Source organism: Lithobates pipiens, unplaced genomic scaffold, assembly GCF_037356315.1.
Source record: "Lithobates pipiens isolate NorthernLeopardFrog02 unplaced genomic scaffold, aLitPip1_a1.2 Scaffold_27, whole genome shotgun sequence".
NCBI classification, from domain to species: Eukaryota; Metazoa; Chordata; class Amphibia; order Anura; family Ranidae; genus Lithobates; species Lithobates pipiens.
In genome coordinates this window covers 189,925,276-189,945,122 of record NW_027507788.1, presented here as the reverse complement: position 1 = coordinate 189,945,122, position 19,847 = coordinate 189,925,276, and the positions used below count along the sequence as shown (strand labels likewise).

General features: G+C 44.4%; 1 protein-coding gene across 1 annotated transcript in view; it reads right to left on the bottom strand.

The window, feature by feature from the left end:
* Nucleotides 1-19,847, bottom strand: part of GPR157 (G protein-coupled receptor 157) — a 79,107-nt gene that overhangs the window by 51,229 nt on the left and 8,031 nt on the right. The window contains exon 2 of the mRNA XM_077458054.1: nucleotides 1,805-2,205. Within this exon, the coding sequence (XP_077314180.1) occupies nucleotides 1,805-2,187 (383 nt within the window). The 5' untranslated portion in view covers nucleotides 2,188-2,205. The remainder of the gene's footprint in view (nucleotides 1-1,804; nucleotides 2,206-19,847) is intronic.

Below are 19,847 nucleotides of genomic sequence, written 5' to 3'. Positions count from 1 at the left end.
CATAGCTAAAGCACAGAGCTCAGCAGTGGCGGCCCATCCATTAGGAGCGCTGCACCCCCCCCCCCCCCCCCCCCCCCCGATCCATGTACCCGACCCCTAATCTCAACGCAGGGCGCCAGACGCATGGATTTCAATGGGGTTTTTTTGAAGCATGATGTCTTCAAAAAGGATGTGACATCAGCAAATATTGGCTGTCTTCCTTCTCCTCCTGGCCAATCAGGAAGCAGCTCCTGAGACCCGATTGACCGGGAGTCTCAGGACCTACCACCTGTTCAGCGAGGAGACGCAATGCCCTAGCAGCAGCAGTCTCTTCTCCCTACTCCAGATAGATACAGCAGAGTATCGCCACCTCATCCTCCCCCCCCCCCCCACACCTCTACCATAGTAAGGTATAGCCATCGATCACAGGGGGGAGGGCACTAGTGAGGGAGGATTGTGGCCGATTGGGGGGGGGGGGGGGGGGGGTTGTGTAGTGCCAGTGGATCGCCCTTTTTGATCGATCAGGACGCTGTGAGTGAGAGGTCCAGGTCTGCAACCCCCCCAAAATAAAAAATAAAAAGGAGTGGAGGGAAGGGACACACCCCCACGTAGAAATACTAAAAAAAATAAAATAAAATAAAAGATACACAGCTGAAGCTACAAGTCACCGGCTGTGAGCTGGAGGAGGGTGGGACCGTCACCTAGGTTTCTGTTGTGTCAATTTAACCAATTAGGAGTGACTCATGCAGATAGCAGACTGAACAGACAGCAGAGAAAATTACACTCTGTGCTTTGAATATAGGCAAGTAAACTTTAAAGAAGGATATGCTTTGTTCATTTTCCATGTCAGAGGTTTATAACCACTTGAAACTGACAAAACCTCTGCTATGTTTTTGAAAATACAAGTGCTGGGGCTTTTTGGCTTCAAAGTTCTTTACCTGGAACAAGAATACAGTCAGTGATGCGTCAGAGACAGTGGTTTGTATCCACTTGATAGTTCAAATGATGAAGGAGCATACTCGAGTGGAGACACAGCTGCCATGGAGGCACAGGGGAATGCACTTGGAGTCACAAGGTGAGTCTAGGACTGGGAGCACACTTGGGAGTCACTGGAGTACCTAGATTATCAGGGAACTGGAGAGCACTAGATGACACTGGGCACACTGGTGACACGTGGAAATATGGCGGTGTTTACAGGGCACACTAAATAACACTGGAGTGCATGTAGAGTAACCAGAAGACACAGGGGTGCAAGTACAGCACCGGGGGGAGGGGCTTGAATAAGCCACTGCGATGCATCGCTCAAATGCCAAGCCTTAATTTGCCAATTACAAGAGTTGTCTCCTGATTGACCATGGTCCTGGGAAGTGCTAGCAGCTGCCATTTTGCCATGTTAAGATCTTGGTTTGGGAGCTTTTTCTATTGCTATCAACAAAAACCAAGGTTTGACTTTAATATGGAAAATATTCCCAAAGTGGACTTAGACTAACGTATACATACTGGTAGGTGAATTGGATCCTGTCTAAATTGGCCCTAGTATCTTGTGTATGTATGAGGGACCTTAGATTGTAAGCTCCTTGAGGGCAAGGAATGATGTGAATTTACAATATATGTGTAAAACGCTGTGTAAAATTGATGGTGCTATACAAGTACTTGAAATAAATAAACAAACAATCTGTCTACCACAAGTCCTTATATATATATATACACACACACACTAGCTCTAGGTAAGGGTAAGTATGACAGCCAGAATTAGAAGACAACAACAATGGCAGTTTCCGTGGTTCTCCCCTTTAAGGGCAGATATATTATGGCTTCTACTAACCTGAGTAGATGGAACCAGTAGATCATATGTTCAGCAAGGCTCTGTTGAGAGTACACAATAGTGATGTATAGGTAGAGGGCAACTGCCATAGTCCAGAAGAAAGAGCTGGTGTTGGAGAAAGTAGACAGGGCACCCTGGGCCACGCAGTCCCATGACGAGGTCGTAAAGTTACGCAGGACTCCATAGAAGTAGGAGGCAGCTGATAACAGGTCAGCAACTGACAGGAACAGAAGCAGTTGACGTGGGCGACTCCGGAGCTCTGGCCAGCGGATGTGGGTAAAGATGATGAGAGCAGAACCCAAGAAGGACAGGGCACAAGACAGCAGAACAATTACCTGCTCAGATAAGTAAATTTTCTCTTGTGGGATCCCCAGCCAATCCATAGAAACTTATTACAAACCCTAGAAAGAGACACAAAAAAGTATTAATCATACAGGCATCAGCCTTGATGGCAAAATACAATAGTCTTCTAGTCCTACAAATATGGTACTTGCTTGTTTCTATTGATAATTAAAGGCCTCATGCTCACAAGTATATGAATTTATGCTACAAATAATAGAATTTTTTGTACTCACCGAGAAATCCTTTTCTCTGTAGTTCACCGACTAACAGCTCCCTTCTTAGACCACCGGTTGTTCAGGAGAGGACTAGGCAGAACATGTTATAACAAAACTAGAACTTTATTAAGGGGCAGTCCCTTAGGCAACAACCCCTCAGCCTGCCTCCTGCAGCTTCAGTATGTCAACAAGCAGTATAACGTAAAAAATAGGAGGGGAGGGGGTTGTGTTAGTCGGTGAACTACAGAGAAAAGGATTTTACGGCGAGTACAAAAAAAAAAAAAAATCCCATTTGCTCTTACGTTCACCGACCGACACAGCTCCTTATTTAGACCATCGGGACGTCCCCAAGCAGTGCCAAAACGAGGGGTGGGAACCAGTATAAAACTTCAGCCACAAAAAAAAAAAAAAAAAAAAAAAAAAAAAAAGTGCTCCTCAATCTGGGAGTTACTACCTTACAAACTGCCTCAAAACTTGCAGTAATAAATGCAACAGTGTATTAATTAAAAAGGTACTGTGTTTTTCCCCAAAAACCCAGAATATTTTTTTTGTGCAATTGCAAATTACACGGCCGCCTGCAAAACTCTTTGCGGCCCAAACAGGCATCAGCCGATGCACCGACATCCACATCACCTTCAGAGCCCGGACCACATCCAGGGAATGGAGGGCCACCTCTTTAGGATGTGTCGGTTTAGGACACAGAGATGGTAAACACAACGTCTTCATTGATGTGGAACGCCAAAACCACCTTTGGCAGAAAAGAAGGTTGCGGACGCAACACCACTTTATCCTTGTGGATAACCAGATAGTGCGACTTGCAAGACAAGGCCGCCAGTTCCAAAACCCTCCTGGCTGATGTAAAGGCCACTAGAAAGACCACAGAGGGATATCTCTGATATTTTCAAATGGCGGTTTCTGAAGCACCGATAATACCAGGTTCAGATCCCGCAGGGGTAACGGTGGACACACCGGAGGAACTAAATGTCGGACCCCTTGAACAAAAGTGCTCACTAGAGAGTGAGACACCAGGGGTCACTGAAAAATAGACAGCCAAAGCTGATTTGTCCCTTAACCACTTGCTTACTGGGCACTTAAACCCCCCTCAGTCCCAGACCAATTTTCAGCTTTCAGCGCTGATGCACTTTGAATGACAATTGCGCGGGCATACAACACTGTACCCAAATTAAATTTTTATCATTTTTTTTCCCACAAAATAGAGCTTTCTTTTGGTGGTATTTAATTACAGCTCGGAGTTTTATTTTTTGCTAAACAAACAAAAAAAGATGCAAAAAAAATAATCATGTTTAATAGTTTGTTATAAAATTTTGCAAACAGGTCATTTTTCTCCTTCATTGAAGTGCGCTGATGAGGCGGCACTGATAGGCTGCACTGGTGGGCAGATACATTATCACATGATAAGGGGTTGGGATCGACCCCTTGCTTGGATCAGTGATCAGGCGAGTCTCATAGACTCGTCGATCACAGAGCGCGCAGGCCGCTCGTGCACGGGACGACGTCAATAGACGTCGTCCCGGCAAAGGAGGTCCGCGCTGTAGCCGTTATTCGGCTATAGCGCGGATCTCAAGTGGTTAATGGTGCTTAAAGCCAATTTCTGGTCTACTTCTTGCTGTAGAAACAGCAGGGTCCTGGATATAGAAAAAGAGCGCGGATGCCATCCTTTCTCCTCACATGTGGAGATGTAGGCCTTCCAGGTATGATGATATATCTTCTGAGAAGAAAATTTCCACACTCCCAGCATAGTTGGAATCACCAAGTCCGAAACACCCCGGTTCCTCAACACCTGGCTCTCAATAGCCATGCCGTTAAAACCAGCGATGGTAAAGCAGGATGGAGCGTCGGACCTTGAGACAGCAGGTCCTCTCATAACAGCAGTTGCCCGAGGAGGCGTCCGAAACCAGGCGCACTAGATCTGCGTACCAGGGATGCTGGGGCCAATATGGAGCAATCTGAATTACTGGAATCCCCTCGGCCGCCACTCTGCAGAGCAGACGTGGTAAAAGTTTCAGTGGAGGAAAGGCATAGATGACCTGGAACTGATCTCACTGAGCCACCAGCGCATCTGACGCATCTGCCCAAGGTCCTGGACACGAATCTTGGCACCGATTGAGACGTGAGGCCAGAAGATCCACATCTGGTGTGCCCCATCGCAGGCATAGTAGCCGGAACACTTCCGGATGCAACGACCATTCTCCTGGGTCCAGCATCTGGCGACTTTTTCCACTCCTGGGATGTAAATGGCCAATAGGGACGGTACATGTCGCTCTGGCCACTGAAGGATGGGGCCTCCCGTGTGGCAGCCGAGCTTCTTGTTCCTCTTTGGTGATTGACATATGCCACCGCCGTTGCGTTGTCTGACTGGATCCTGATCGGACACCCTCAAAGTCTTATCGACCACGTGGAGAGGCATAGCCTGATCACTCACAGCTCAAGCACATTAATCGGCAACTTTGATCCCTCCTCCAACCAGAGGCCCTGGGTAGACTGAACTCCCATTATTCCACCCCAGCCAGTTAGGCTGGCATCCATTGTGATCACTGTCCAAAGTAGCGGTAGAAATAACTTCCCATATCGAAGTGCCGGGGACCTCAGCCACCAGAGCAGGGAGTCCCTGACTAACTGGCTCACCTGAATCTGCCAATACAGGGATAATGGAGATTTGTCCCATTTCATCAAGGTCTCCTTTTGCAAGACTCTGGTGTAAAACTGGGCATATGGTACTGCCTTGAAGGAGGCCACCATGAGCCCCAGGACTCGCATGCAGAAGCATAGCGACAACCACCTGTGGTTTATCATCAGTTTTACCGCAGCTCAGAGTCTGCAGCTTGTCTGAAGGGAGAAAAACTCTCACTTCCATGGAGTCCAGTAGCAAACCTATGTACTCCAAGTGCTGAGTCGGTACAATCACCAACTTTTTTAGGTTCAACAGCCACCCAAATTCCTGCAGAGTCTGCATGGTGATCGCCACATCCTCCTCTAATTCTGAGGCGGAAGATGCTCTCAGGAGGAGATCATCTAGGTAACCTACGGTCGCGATCCCGCATTGTCACAGCAATGCCAAAACAGGAGCCAATACCTTGGTAAAGACTTGGGGGGCTGGTGCCAAGCCAAAGGGGAGAGCCACAAACTGATAGTGAGCTTCCCCAACTGCAAATCACAGAAATTTCTGATGCTGAAGGCATATGGGTATGTACAGGTATGCATCCTGGACGTCCAAAGACGCCAGGGAGTCCCCTTGATGGAGTACAGCGACTACTGAGCGAACTGATTCCATTCTGAACCTCTACTTTTACAAAGCAATTGAGGGCTTTTAGGTCCAAGATTGTAGTCCCCAAAAGGGAAGGGGTACGTCCAAACAGATTGGAATAGAACCCCTGAAATCTTTCTGGAACAGGTACTATCATCCCGTGACTCAGCAAGTCCCTTACTGTTCCCATCAGGGCCTCCCAGCAAGCCGGAAGCACGGGTATGCTGGAGGGGAATCTGTTTGGCGGCCAAGAGAGGAACTCGACCCTGTAGCCGGAGGAAATCAGATCGCAGACCCATTGGTAGGACAGCAGAGAGGACCACTGGGCTGCAAACTCCCAAAGGCAACCCCCCACCTGTGTTGCGGGCGGGGGCAAACCTTCATGCGGTAGCATTTTTGCTCACAGACTTGTTAGGCTTGCGGTTCCAGGGACGTTTTTTGTCCTTCAGAGGTCGGGCTGGGGACGTTTAGCCAAAGCCCCCGGCAGACGAAATAGCCGCTTGTGATTGGAAAATGAGGGCCCTTGCCTATGGCATGGCTCCTTATGCCGCGTACACACGAGCGGACTTTTCAACATCCAAAGTCAGACTATTCGATCATGTGTGGGCTGCAACGGACTTTTGATTCGCAAAAGTCTGACGGACTTTAGAAAATGGAACATGCTTCAAATTTTTCCGACGGAACTCCGCCGGACCCGGTCCCTCCGAAAAATTTGCTCGTGTGTATGCTATTCCGACGGACTAAAACAGACGCTAGGGCAGCTATTGGCTACTGGCTATGAACTTCCTTATTCGAGTCCAGTCGTACGTCATCACGTTCGAATCCATCGGAGTTTGGTGTGATTGTGTGTGGCAAAGTCCGCCCAGTCGAAAAGTCCGGCAGAACTCCGGCAGAACTCCTTCGGGAGTCTTTCGTACATAAGTCCTCTCGTGTGTACGGGGCTTTAGCCTTCCTGGCCTGTGGGAGTAGAGTACTCTTATCACCTGTGGCATTTTTAATAATGTCATTCAACGAGGCTCCAAGAGCCTCTCGCCAAGGAGGGGAAAATCCATCAGGGCTTTTTTTTTTTTATTTATTTTTTTTTTTTAGATGCCTGGTCAGCCGACCAGCATTTTTGCAAAATCAGGCACCTCAGCACCACAGCTGACACTGAAGCCATGGATGGCAGGGGAAGCGTATCCAGGGCCGCGTCACAAACGTACTTAAGGCCTTGCACTAACTGGTGTGCTAGTTCCACGCAGACAGGAGAAGCCTGTTGCTCCCCCAATTCGCAGTGCAAAAGGTGTTGCCCATTCAGTAAGTGTCTACAACACAAGTGCGGATGTCAGTACTGGTCGCATTGCTGACCCCACAACCATAAACGAGGAACGAGCCACTGCTTCAGCCTTCCTGTTCATGGGATCCTTAAAGCCAGGAGTCCCCTCTACCGGGAGCGTGGTTACTTTGTTTAACCTGGATACTGGGGGGTCCATGACTGGAGGAGCCGACCATTTTTTGAGAAGGCTCTCCTCAAAGGGGTATTGCACCACCATGTATTTGTGGACAGAGAAGGTCCGTTGCGGTCGACCCCATTCCTTGTATATGAACTTATCAAAATAAGTCACATACGGAAACACCTTAGGTGTACGGGCTGGCTTATGGGACCCAAAAGGGGCCACTACATCAGCAGAGGGATCTGCGGTATCCTGAATTTTCAGGGTATCACGCACAGCTGTGATAAGTGCTCCAACAAGCGATTTATCGCTCAGGGGAGAGACCTACAGACATCCGGGGCACAGCTACCCAGCGCAGTCCCCACCTCAGGCGAGAGCCCCCCTGGGGAGCCCGTCTATGGCACACACACCACTCAGCAGCCCATGCAGCATCCCCCACAGGTAAGGGGGGGGAGGGAAGATAGGGACAGGGAGAGAAGAGAGGGAGGCAAGGGACCCCTGAATCGACCTCCCAGGGAATGCCCAGCCCCACAGAGGCAGGGAGAGCTGTACTTACCAGTCCTGACGAGCTGGGGGACATTCCATCACAGACCCACTGTCCGATCAGTATGGGGTGGCTGCTGGGCTGGCACACTGTGACGGAGACATCAGTAGACCGGTTATATGTGTGCCCTGGGGCATTACGGCCACCCCTGCACCCCTGGAGCTGGGGGGCATGTCGTAGCCAACCCAGCGTGGAGCTCTGGTCTGCACACGCTCGCCGCCCAGGCTGAGGAGACTACAAGGATAAGGGTATCCAGCCTGTCATCCAGCCGGCTGTTGATAGCAAATCACAGGATCTTTAATCTTGTGCAAAAGGCAACTTCTGCAGAAAAAATAAAAATCCAAGGACCGTTGGGCCTGCAGGGTTCCTAGGTCCTTCTTCACTAGGCAGAAAAAAACTGAAGCTGCAGGAGGCAGGCTGAGGGGTTGTTACCTAGGGGACCGCCCCTTGGGTGGAACTGGAAAGTTCTAGTTTTGTTATATGTTCTGCTTAGTCCTCTCCTGAAGGTGGCGTAACAACCCGATGGTCTAAGAAAGGAGCAGTGTCAGTCGGTGAATGTAAGAAAAATCCAGATTATTTCGTGCTGCCCCACCCTTAATACACTAACTCCTAACCACTACAATACTTGGCCCAGGCCAGTTTTTGCACTTTGAATGTCAATTGCGCAGTCATGCAACACTGTACCCATATTACATTTTTATGCCTTTTTTCACACAAATAGAGCTTTCTTTTAGTGGTAATCACCGAAAGACTGAAAAGTTAGGGAAAAAAAAACAAACGTGTTTTTCTTCATTTCTGTTATAAAACTTAGCAAAATCTGTGTTTATTATTTAGTCTGTAGGAAAATTATAGACTCAAACTATGGTAGATATCTGAAAATTGATCAATACTGATGGCCTCTCAGAAATCTCATTTCTTGGAGGTGCAAAAAAGGCCAGGACTGTACAAATATCCCCCAAATTACCCCTTTTTGGAAAGTAGGCAGTCCAAGGTATTTAGTAAGACATGGCAGGTTTTCTTGAAGTTGTAACTTTGTCACAATTTTTTTTAACATTAAAGGAAAAATAATAATTGTATTATTATTATTATTATTATTAAGAAACAGGATTTATATAGCGCCAACAGTATGTGCAGCCTTTTACCTCATGGGGCAGACAGTACAGTTACAATACAAATCAATACAGGAGGGATCAGAGGGCTCTGCTCATTAGAAGGGAGGTTCAAGTGGAACAAAGGGTAATAACTGTGGGGGATGAGCTGATGAAGAAAATTAAAATACAGTTGTTAGGTGTGGGTAGGATAGGCTTCTCTGAAGAGAAGGGTTTCTCAGGGATCGTCTAAAAGCTAAGAGTAGGAGATAAGCAGACAGATTGGGGTAAGGAGTTCCATAGGATTGGAGAGGCTCTGGAAAAGTCCCAGGAGGTGAGCATGGGAGGAGGTAACAAAGGAAGCCAGAGAGCAGGAGGTCTTGAGAGAAACGAAGAGAACGAATATGTTGGTATTTAGAGACTAGGCTAGTGATGTAGCTGGGGGCCAAGTTGTGGATGCCTTGGTAAATAGTTGTTAGTATTTTGAATTTATTTAGTTGGGTGAGCAGAAGCCAGTGGAGGGATTGACAGAGAGGAGTAGCAGTCACAAAGCGAATGGTAAGGTGGATGAGTCTGGCAGCAGCATTCATATGATGGATTGAAGGGGGGATAGACGATGTAGAGGTAAGGCAATGAGAAGGGAGATGCAGTAATCAAAGCGAAAGATGACCAGGGAGTGAATTAAGAGCTTTGCTGTGTCATTGGTTAGAAATGGGCATATTTTGGAAATGTTTAGGCGGCAAGATTTGTACAAGGATTAAATGTGGGGCTTAAAAGGAGGAGTTCGGAGTCCAGGACTACACCTAGAACCTTGGCACGTGAGGATGGGCTAAAAGTTGTGCCATCGATTTTGACAGAAAGATCAGGGGAAGGGGCACACGGGGAGGAAGAATTAGAAGTTCAGTTTTTGATAGATTGAGTTTGAGGAAGTGGTGTGACATTCAGACCGATATATCCGTTAGTAAATTATTGATACATGAAGAGACTGTGGGAGTGAGCTAAGGGGTAGAGAAATAGATTTGGGTGTGGTCAGCGTAGAAGTGGAATTAGAATCCATTTTTTTTTTCTTTACATACTGTCACCAGTGCAGTACAGAGTCATCATAACTGGTGTGGCAGCAATCAGGGACACTGACTGCTGACAGTATATTAAAAACAAATATACATTTTTTTTTTTTCACGATTATTTTAAGCACACTGTGACCAGAGCAATACAGTTACTATTTGTACTACTCTGGGGAAGTGATCAGGATTTTTTTTTTTTTAACACGATTTCACAGTTGAAAGCAAACATTTTTACTGTAAAGAGTTTTTTTTGGAGGGGAGAGGCTATAGTGGACTAAAATAGTAAATCAAATTAAAATAAATAAACTTTTATTACAAAAAAAAAACATATGTATTCATATTTGATAATAGAGTATTAATTCAATGATGATCAACAAACATTCTTGGTTGTGAAGTCACATCGAAGTGTGACAGCTGAATCATTTATATCTCTATATTGAATGCTCAACATGTTTTGCGGATCTTATTCGCCGCTTCTTCAGGAGATTTATTGCATATATACATTGTTTAGAGGGTCACCCTTACTATTAAATAATAAAATGATTGCTCTCACCTTGAATATTAAGATAGGGTTTACATAAACACACATATATATGGGGGCACATGGGGAGGGAAAGCAAACAGATATCCACTGATGTTGATATGGTTGGTAACTTCTTCAAAACAGAGCAAGCAAACAGATCACACTGGAGTGTCTCCACAGTGTTAAACAAGGACCAGTACAGTATTAGGGGAAAGAGATGAAAACCCACCTGTGAGGCCGGAACGGCAGCACAGCCCCAGTGTAAGCAGGGGGGGAGGACTTGTCTTCCTCTCTACTTATGTGCCTGTGCACTGGTTAGCTCCTCTCCGGTGACGTCCACAAAGCCACAGGGCGTATGACGCCACCAGACCCGAAGTGCGCATGCCCGCCGAACTGGAGCATGCGCAGTATCCAAAAATGCCAATGTGCAAACACAGGAACATGAGAGCAAGGCCATAAAGACACCGGAGTCTAGACGGCGCAAAGCGCCATCACAGGCCCCCCACCAGGGCCACACACCCGCCGAGGAGAGTCAGGAACACCGGGCCACCATGCAATAGGTCACGCCCCAAAGCAGTGAGTCAGGGACAGCAATTATGGAAAAGGGCAATTTCCTGACAACAGTGATGGAGGGGCCCCCTAGTGGGTCAAAAAGAATAGACGCTTGAAAAGCATCATAAAATTATTCAAAGAGGCACATTACATAGGTAACAATCAGTTTATAACAACATTAAAAACATAAACTTTAATAAACATATATAATACATCAATGAGTACATCTACTATGGGAACCACTAAAAACTCCCAAATCACAATCGTGAAAAAAAAGAGAAAAAAAAAAAGAAAAAAAAAAAGGAGAGGAGAGATGAGGGGGAAAAAATAAAAAAATAAAGGAGTGTTTGATGAACAGCAAAGTGATGCAGAAAACAGTAACAAGTTAGGGCATCCATATTAGAAAAAAAGTTTTTATGAGTTGGCCTCGTTTAAACCAGGCGGGGGTCATAGCATTGAGGCACTCTATCGAGAGGGTCTCACATTGGAGCACGAGTTTGTCCCGAAGAACAAAAAAGGAAACCATTTCAGTATGGTATTATGCGTCTAGTCACTTGTGTTAAGATCATTCCTCCACCTGAGTAATACATATGATCGCCAATTCTTTGTCTGAATTTACATTTTTCGTCTTGCCGATGTAGAATAAACCACATCGGCAATACATTATATAAAATGACTCCTCTGGTAGAGCAATCAGCAAAAGTTTTACATCTATGCCATTGGCCATTAGGTAATCTAATGCCCTGACCCAAGGAAAACAAGGACAGCTGCCACAGCGATAAGTACCCCGTAATGAGGAGTTGTCGTCTGTGTGTGGCACATAATGGCTAGAAACGAGTTGCTCCGTTAGAGTTGGCGCTCATCTAAAGATCAACTCAGGACTATATCTTACGTATTTCAAGATTGTATAGCCCTCGTGAGGAAATGCCAGTTCTTTGCAATCAAGGTTCACAATTGAGGTTCATGAGTGGAAAACCTTATAACTCACAGTTTGGGAACTGCTTTTAGATGGAGTGTCGTATAGTAGGGGCCCTCTTGTTTTTGTCCATGCCTTGTTGTACGCAGATCTCAAAAGTGTGTGTGAGTAGCCTCTCTTGTAACATATTGGCCTGTCTTCTGAAATCTGTACGCAAAGCGCAGTTCCTCCATAAGCGGAGGTACTGAGCATAAGGCTGTGATGGCGAACCTTGGCACCCCAGATGTTTTGGAACTACATTTCCCATGATGCTCATGCACTCTGCAGAATAGTTGAGCATCATGGAAAATGTAGTTCCAAAACATCTGGGGTGCCAAGGTTCGCCATCACTGGCATAAGGTATAATCCTACTCAGCAAGCTCAAGTGCAAGCTGTTGGCGTGGAGAAGGCTATTACCAGCACTCGGCTTGCGGTAGAGAACAGATTGTATGTATCCCTCTGGGTCACTTGGGATGTTGAGATCGAAGAACGGTATTTCTTACAATCTAAAATTTACTTACACGATGAGTAACAATTGGAATTCAATTGTTCCATGAACATCTGTAGGTCCCTCTCTGTGCCAGTCCAGATGACCAGAAGGTCATCAATGTACCTAAACCAACACAGGATGCAAGGGAGCCAAGGCACATGTATATCGCTGGTGAAAACCTCTCCCCCCCATCCCCTCAGATAGAAGTTTGCATAGGATGGAGCGCAACATGTGCCCATGGCTACTCCCTACACCTGTAGGTACAATTGATCCATAAAGACTAAATTATTTTTTGTCAAAATGAAAAAGTCAATTCAAAACAAAATGATTGAGTGGCCAGGAATGTCTGTCTTCCTCCATGAGGAAGGACTCTGCCATTCAGATGCCTTGCTTGTGCGGGATAGTCAAATACAAAGATTCAATATCAACGAGCAGGGCACCCGGAGGGACATAAGTACCCTCCACATGTCTAAGTAAATCAGGAGTATCTTTGTTAAAAGATGGTAGACTAGTGACATGTGGAAGAATAAATGAATCCACATATCTACTTGCACAGTCTGCACCAGAAATGATAGGTCTCCCTGGTGGACAATTCAGGTTTTTATGGACCTTGGGTAGAGTGTAGAACGTGGGGGTCCACAGATAAGGATTAGATCGTCAAGTGCCTCTTTATCAATTAGTCCTGCCATGTGGGCCTGGGTACAAAGGTCTCGAAACTCACTCTCAAATGATAGGACCATATGTGGATCAATAGTAGAATACCATTCCCTATTTTCTAGTATGTCATAACACATACGTTGGTATTGTGGGTGGGAACACAGACTTTTTGTGGTATGATTCGTGAATAATCGCATTAATGTGTGTATATGGATACATATCATATGCATGTAGTTCTCCATCTACATGGGCTTTTTAGAGTATGTTTGGGCAAAGTTACCCACTTTTGTCCTTTACCTTATAGATCTCAACTATTCCACAGGGATTCTTTTGGGGTTTTCTGAAACCTTTCTGACCGAGCCTAGCCCAGCTGGTATGATTACTATTTACACCGCTATCAACCCTTTGTTAATCTCTTTGACTACATATGCCATATTGGCTTGTTGCCAAGTCATTATTTTAAAATACACTTAATTTTTTGATAGACTGTAGCCTGGTTTGGGGGCTCCCACGCCCTCCTCTCTTGGGCCTCCGGCAGTTACGCTTCTAGAGTGAGATGACTTTATGGGGGGGGGGGGGGGGGGTACGCACAGCAGATGCTGTTCCCTATGTTGAAGTATGTAATGTCATCACAAGTTATGTTATTTTGTTTAAATAATGTAGGTCTCCTTTATCCTGTAGTTAAATGATAATCATCTTTTAATCTTCATGTATATATGCAATAAAGCTCCTGAAGAAGCGACGAATATGATCTGCGAAACATGTCGAGCACTCAATATACACATCATATAAATGATTCATCGGTCACACTTCGATGTGACTTCATAACCAAGAGCGTTTGTTGATCATTGAATGTTTAAGACTCAATTATCAAATGTGTATACATATGTGTATACATATGTATTTTTTGTATTAAAAGTTATTATTTTATTTACAACTGTTTACTACAGTTGGTATACGGTACCATTAAAGTCCACTATAGCCTCTCCCCTCCAAAAAACTCTTTACATTTCTGGAATGAAGGTACTATAAAACACATTTTACTGATTAGGCATTCCTTGTCAACCATTTTCACTGAATGAAATTGATTAATGACAGATCGCAGCACAGCCCGTGGGATGCACACGTTGGGATGCGTTGTGGGAGAATGTTCATATGACTTCCACCTGTAACAACGAATGTCCTGCCCAGCTGTCATTTGTCTATAGACTTAGTGGAAACTGGCTAATGTGGTTCTAAAGTCAAAGGGTTGTTTACCTTAATGCATTACCTTCCACTTGCTTTTCCACCCCCCCCCCCCCCCCCAAGTACTTACCCGAGACCTCTTTCAACCCAGCATTATGCCCATCTGCAGCAGCACCACTCTCTCTCTGCTCTCACAGAGCCATTGCCTCCTGCTGCTGTCAGTCAAATGCAGTGAGGAGGGAGTGGGGGGGGGGTGCCCAAGCCACACTGTGGGAGTCTATGGATGCACATGGCCCGGCTCAAGAGTGCACCTTCACATAACTGGCTATGGGGGCACATTAAAAAGGAGGGAGGAGCAGACAGTGACAGCAAGGGATCTCAGAAGAGGAGGGAAGGGTCTGCTCTGTGTAATATCCCTGTGCACAAAACAAGCATAATTTTTTGTTTTGTTTTTTTAAACAAAAAAAAAAAAAAAACCCACACAGGAGCTTTAATATTACTTTAAGCCACCAGCTCACAATCTAATGTGTTCCCACACAACTTCAACATATTAAAATTCAAACAGTGCAGTGCTTCATTTGCTCTCTTACATCTAATACATAATTTGCTTCCTCCACCTATATATGCACATTGTTGCCCCACCCCAACTTTTTTGAGACATGTTGCTGCCATCAATTTCAAAATTACCTTTTTTCCTAAAACAGTACATTTTCTCACATTTGTCGTGTTTTCGTGCAAATAATATATACTGTTATGGGATTTGCAAATCATTGCATTGTGACCAGTGTAAGCTCCTATCCACACACAGTTTTGGTTCATTTTTTTACGCCCCTAAATACTGCTCTTAAAAAACGAATTTAAATGCCTGATGTTCATGGGCACATAGGCTAACACAGAACTGTGTATAGAGGCATAAACAAATATATGCTGAATGCCTGTAAAAGCAATGTCTTTTATGCCCGTGTGCATGAGGCTTAAAGAATACCTGTCATTGCAGAAACACGTGGGCTGCCGTGGCTGAGCTTTGCCATATGCCTGGCTGTCATATTGAGCCTCTGGCTTCAATATTTTCAGTAATTGAGTCTGAATAAATATATAGATCTGACCTTTGACATCTCATTGACTTTTAAGGTCTGCGTGCTTGTTGAGCCCCAATTCACACGAGTGCTTTTTTTGCTTGTTTCCATACACCACATGCAGTATCCCATTCATTGTAACTGTCGCTGTGCACACTTGTACACCTGTGTGTATTCAGGCAATTTTGGCCCCTATAAATTTCAATAGGATAGAGGCGCCTATAAATGCGCAATACATGCCTTTTTACAAGTGTTTTTATGTCTGAAGAGCTCTTCTCTGCCTACAGAATTACTCCTCTCTCTTTGCCCAGCTCAGGAGACAAATACATGAGGCTTGATACATGTACAAAAATGTAAAACGTCTGTAAATACGACTGGGGAAAAAAAAAAAGGCTTCATAGTAGTCTTCTTCTATATATTTGCTATAGAAATGTGCCTTCATTTGATTTACCAGAATCTAAAAAGACACAAAGCAACAGGGGGTGCCAGCTAAGTGCAGCATTAATATACTTTATTGGATAAAAGCAGTAGGCAACGCACATGGTAACAGACAGAGTGCACAGCTGATGGCCACGGGACTCTATTGCCTCTCTAGTCCCCACCAGATTGAGACTTTTGCTTCATATATACACACACACACACACACACACACACACACCTTTTCTGATGGACACATTCTGTTACCATTTCAGTTACCTATTGCTTTTATCCAGTAAAGTATATTAATGCTGCATTTAGCTGATGCCTCCCCTGCTTTGTGTCTATATTTCAGAGCTCCTTCCTGTCTTATGGTGGTGCAGCCATCTATGCAGCAAATCCATTTACATTTACGGACTCTTAACATTGACTCTTGATATATGTTTTTTTGGTTAATTTACTATTTGTATTGCCATGTATACTACTGTGGGAATATTGGAGTATAGCTTGTGTCTTTATTTGTGCCATAGTTTCAGAATCTAAAAATAAACTGCAATAAGGGTAAAAGTCCAAAATGGTTTTTGCTTAGTTGTATTTTTAAAGGGAAAATTTGGAGGAAAATTCTTTCAATGGGGGAGGCTTGTTCCAGAGAAAAAAAATAATAATGTGGGGTACACGCTATAAGAAAATAAGACAAACATTCGTCCGATTTTTTTCGATGTTTCACAGCAAATCGGAACCGATAAAAGAAAATTCGGAAAGAAAATTCTTACGAATATTCTCATACGACAAAGGCTTTTTGTTGTTTACCGTTTCTGATCATGAGCAGGCTTTCTTTTCAGATTCTTCTTGAGCGAAAACGGTACACATTAACCATTTCCCGACCGGCGCACGACAATGTACATCGGCAAAATGGCATGGGAAGGCATATTGATGTACAGGTACGTCCAGTTTTAAATACCGCCCTGCCATCGCGAGCCGGTCGGGACCCCCGGGAGTCCTGCCACGGGTCCCGCGGACTCGATCGCCGCGGGCATACCCGCGATCGTCTCACGGGGCGGCTGAACGAGGAGATGAACAGCATCTCCCCATTCTGCCTAGCAACAAGTGACACTGATCTCTGCTCCATGTGATTGGAGCAAAGATCATGTTCACTAAAACAAAGCCCAGCCCCCCCACAGTTAGTAACATGCCCCTAGGAACACTTAACCCCTACACTGCCACCCACTGGTTAACCCCTTCACTGCCAGTGTCATTTACACAGGAATCACTGCATTTGTATAGCACTGATTGCTGTATAAATGACAATGGTCCCAAAAATGTGTCAAAAATGTCTGATGTGTCCGCCATAATGTCGCAGTCACAATATTAAAAAAAAAAAAAAAAAAAATGTAAAATTTAAAATGCCATAAAACTATCCCCTATTTTGTAAACGCTATAACTTTTGTGCAAACCAGTCAATCACTTATTACGATTTTTTACCAAAAATATGTAGAAGAATACGTATCGGCCTAAACTGAAGGAAAAAATTTTTTTTTATATATTTTTGGGGTATATTATAACAAAAAGTAAAAAAAATTTGTTTTTTTCAAAATTGTCGCTCTATTTTTGTTTATAGTGCAAAAAATAAAAACTGCAGGGGTGATCAAATACCACCAAAAGAAAGCTCTATTTGTAGGGAAAAAAAAAGGACGTCAATTTTGTTCGGGAGCCACGTCGCATGACTGCGCAATTGTCAGTTAAAGCGACGCAGTGCAGAATTCGCAAAAAATGGTCTGGTCTTAAGCCAGAAAAATGTTCCGGTCTGAAAGTGGTTAAAAACTAAAATCGTTCATTCTTTTCCCGTACGAGAAAATTTTGAGTTTGTCCCTTTGGGAATTTGTCCGCAAATTAGGAATCAGCTGTCGAAAGTTGTGTTCACACTATACGAAAATTCTTCGGATGAAAATGTTCCCCCAATTTTCTTAGAGAGTGTGTACGAGGCTTAAAGAGGAAGTAAACCCTGATGAGTTTACTTCCTCTTTTTTTCCCTGCAAAGGTAAAGCATAATGGACTACTATGCATCGCATAGTAGCCCATTATGTGTCACTTACCTGACACAGGAGCCAGCGAAGTCGCCGCTGTCCCCTGTAGTCCGCCGCATCCATCTTGCTGGTGGCGTCTCGCAGCTCCGCCGCTGTCATTCGGCGAAGCCGCGATGACGTCACTCCCGCGCATGCGCACGGGAGTCAACAAAGGCGTCAGCTCCATTCTTGGAACTGCCGCGCTCAGTGCGCCTGCGCGCCGCTGTCTACGGCGCATGCGCCGTAGACAGCGGTGCCCGTTTTCGGGCAAATATCTCCTAAACCATATAGGTTTAGGAGATATTGCTTGGACCTACAGGTAAGCCTTAATCTAGGCTTACCTGTAGGTCAAAGTGGTTTGTAAGGGTTTACAACCACTTTAAGGCAGGCCATAGAAAGTGCCAATTTCTTTCCTGCAACCACAGGTTGTGCGAAAAATAAATTTGCGTGATTCCCTCATCAACAGACAGTGCTGACAGGGAAATCCCTCCTGCCAAGCAATTGTCTGCTCCCAACCGGGGAAGCTGTCCTCGATGGGTGGGAAGAGACAGTGATTATTGCTAGTGGCTATAGAAGCTGCTAGCAATAATCAAAAGTGAATCCGGTAGGCTGGTTGTACCCAAATTGATTGAGCAATCGACTTGGTACATTCAGCCTGCCCACACATGGTTTGAGAGATTGAAACCATCTATAGCTGGAGATGGAATATCCAAATTTTCTCCCATTTCTTGTCTGTCCCCAAAAGAGTAATGCCTCATACACACGATCAGACTTTCCGCTAACAAAACTGTGGAATTTTGTCTGAAGGGTGTTGGCTCAAACTTGTCTTGCATACACACGGTCACACAACTGTTGGCCAACAATTCTGATCATAGCGACGTACTACGTGGTTTTTCAGCTCTTTAGCGCCACCCTTTGGGCTCCTTCTGTTAATTTTGTGTTAGTAGAAGTTTGGCGAGTGTTGATTCATGCTTTATCTCTTCGTGGTTTTCAATTATCGCTTTTCAGTTTGTTTCTGAACGGCTGTTCATCAACCAGACATGTTGCGGAATCGGAGGAGATAACGTGTTATTATTGGCTTTGGAGTTATTGCTTTGACATTTTTTTGTTTGAATAATGATTTGGTATATTTTCTATATTTTTGGATGCATAGAATGCACTTTTTGGTTAAGTTCTATTGGCAGATAGCATGTCTTTTTTTTTTCCTTTTAATGCACAAAAAAAAAAAAAAAATTGTGGAGAATAATACTTATGTGTTATGTGTTTTACTTCAAATGACAGTTGGGGAGTAGGCAGTTTTAAAAAATACAATGTTTGTTCTTAAAAACTAGGGGATAATGGTGTTGAGGTAAATTGCACAAATAAAAAAAAAAGAAATGAAAAGAAAAAAAAATACGTAATATTATTCTTGATATCACTAGAAAAAAAAAAAAAAGCTTTTGAAAATGTGTTTGCAATAACTCCATCAGTATCACCATCAAAACGGCTTCATTATTATCCCATTAAAGAAGAAGAGAATTGTGCGCTGCATTTGGAGATTTCATAATTTGCCACGTCACAAATGTCAATTCTCCATTACAAACGCTAGTTTACAAGACCGACCGCTTTTGCTTCTGAGGATGCGCGTTTGTACTTCGGACTTTTGTACACATGATCGGAAAGTCCAACAACAGACATTTGTTGGCGGAAAATTTGAAGACATGCTAGCCAACATTTGCATATATACACACGGTCGGATTTTCCGCCAACAGCCTGACATCCAACATTTCCAGTCGGAAAATCCAATCGTGTGTACAGGCCTTAAGAGAAAAAAAAAAGACATTTCACCCCCATGGCACAGACAAAAAAAAATAAAACCCAAGCAAAAAAAAAATAATAAAATAAGCTTTGGCTTTATATATACTTAAAATGAAATTAAACATGCATTGGTGGGGTAAGCTTACCATAAGCATGCACAGAGCACTTGCAGATTATGTTCCCTCCTGCAGTGGGGGTTATTTACTAAAGACAAATCCACTGTGCACTTGCAGTCCTGTAGATCTGAGGGGAAGCTCTGCTGATTTTGATCATCCAATCACGTGCAAGCTAAAATGCTGTTTTTTTTTCATTTTCCTTGCATGTCTCTCACAGATCTACAGCTACTGCACTCAAAATGCACTTGTAGTACACAATGG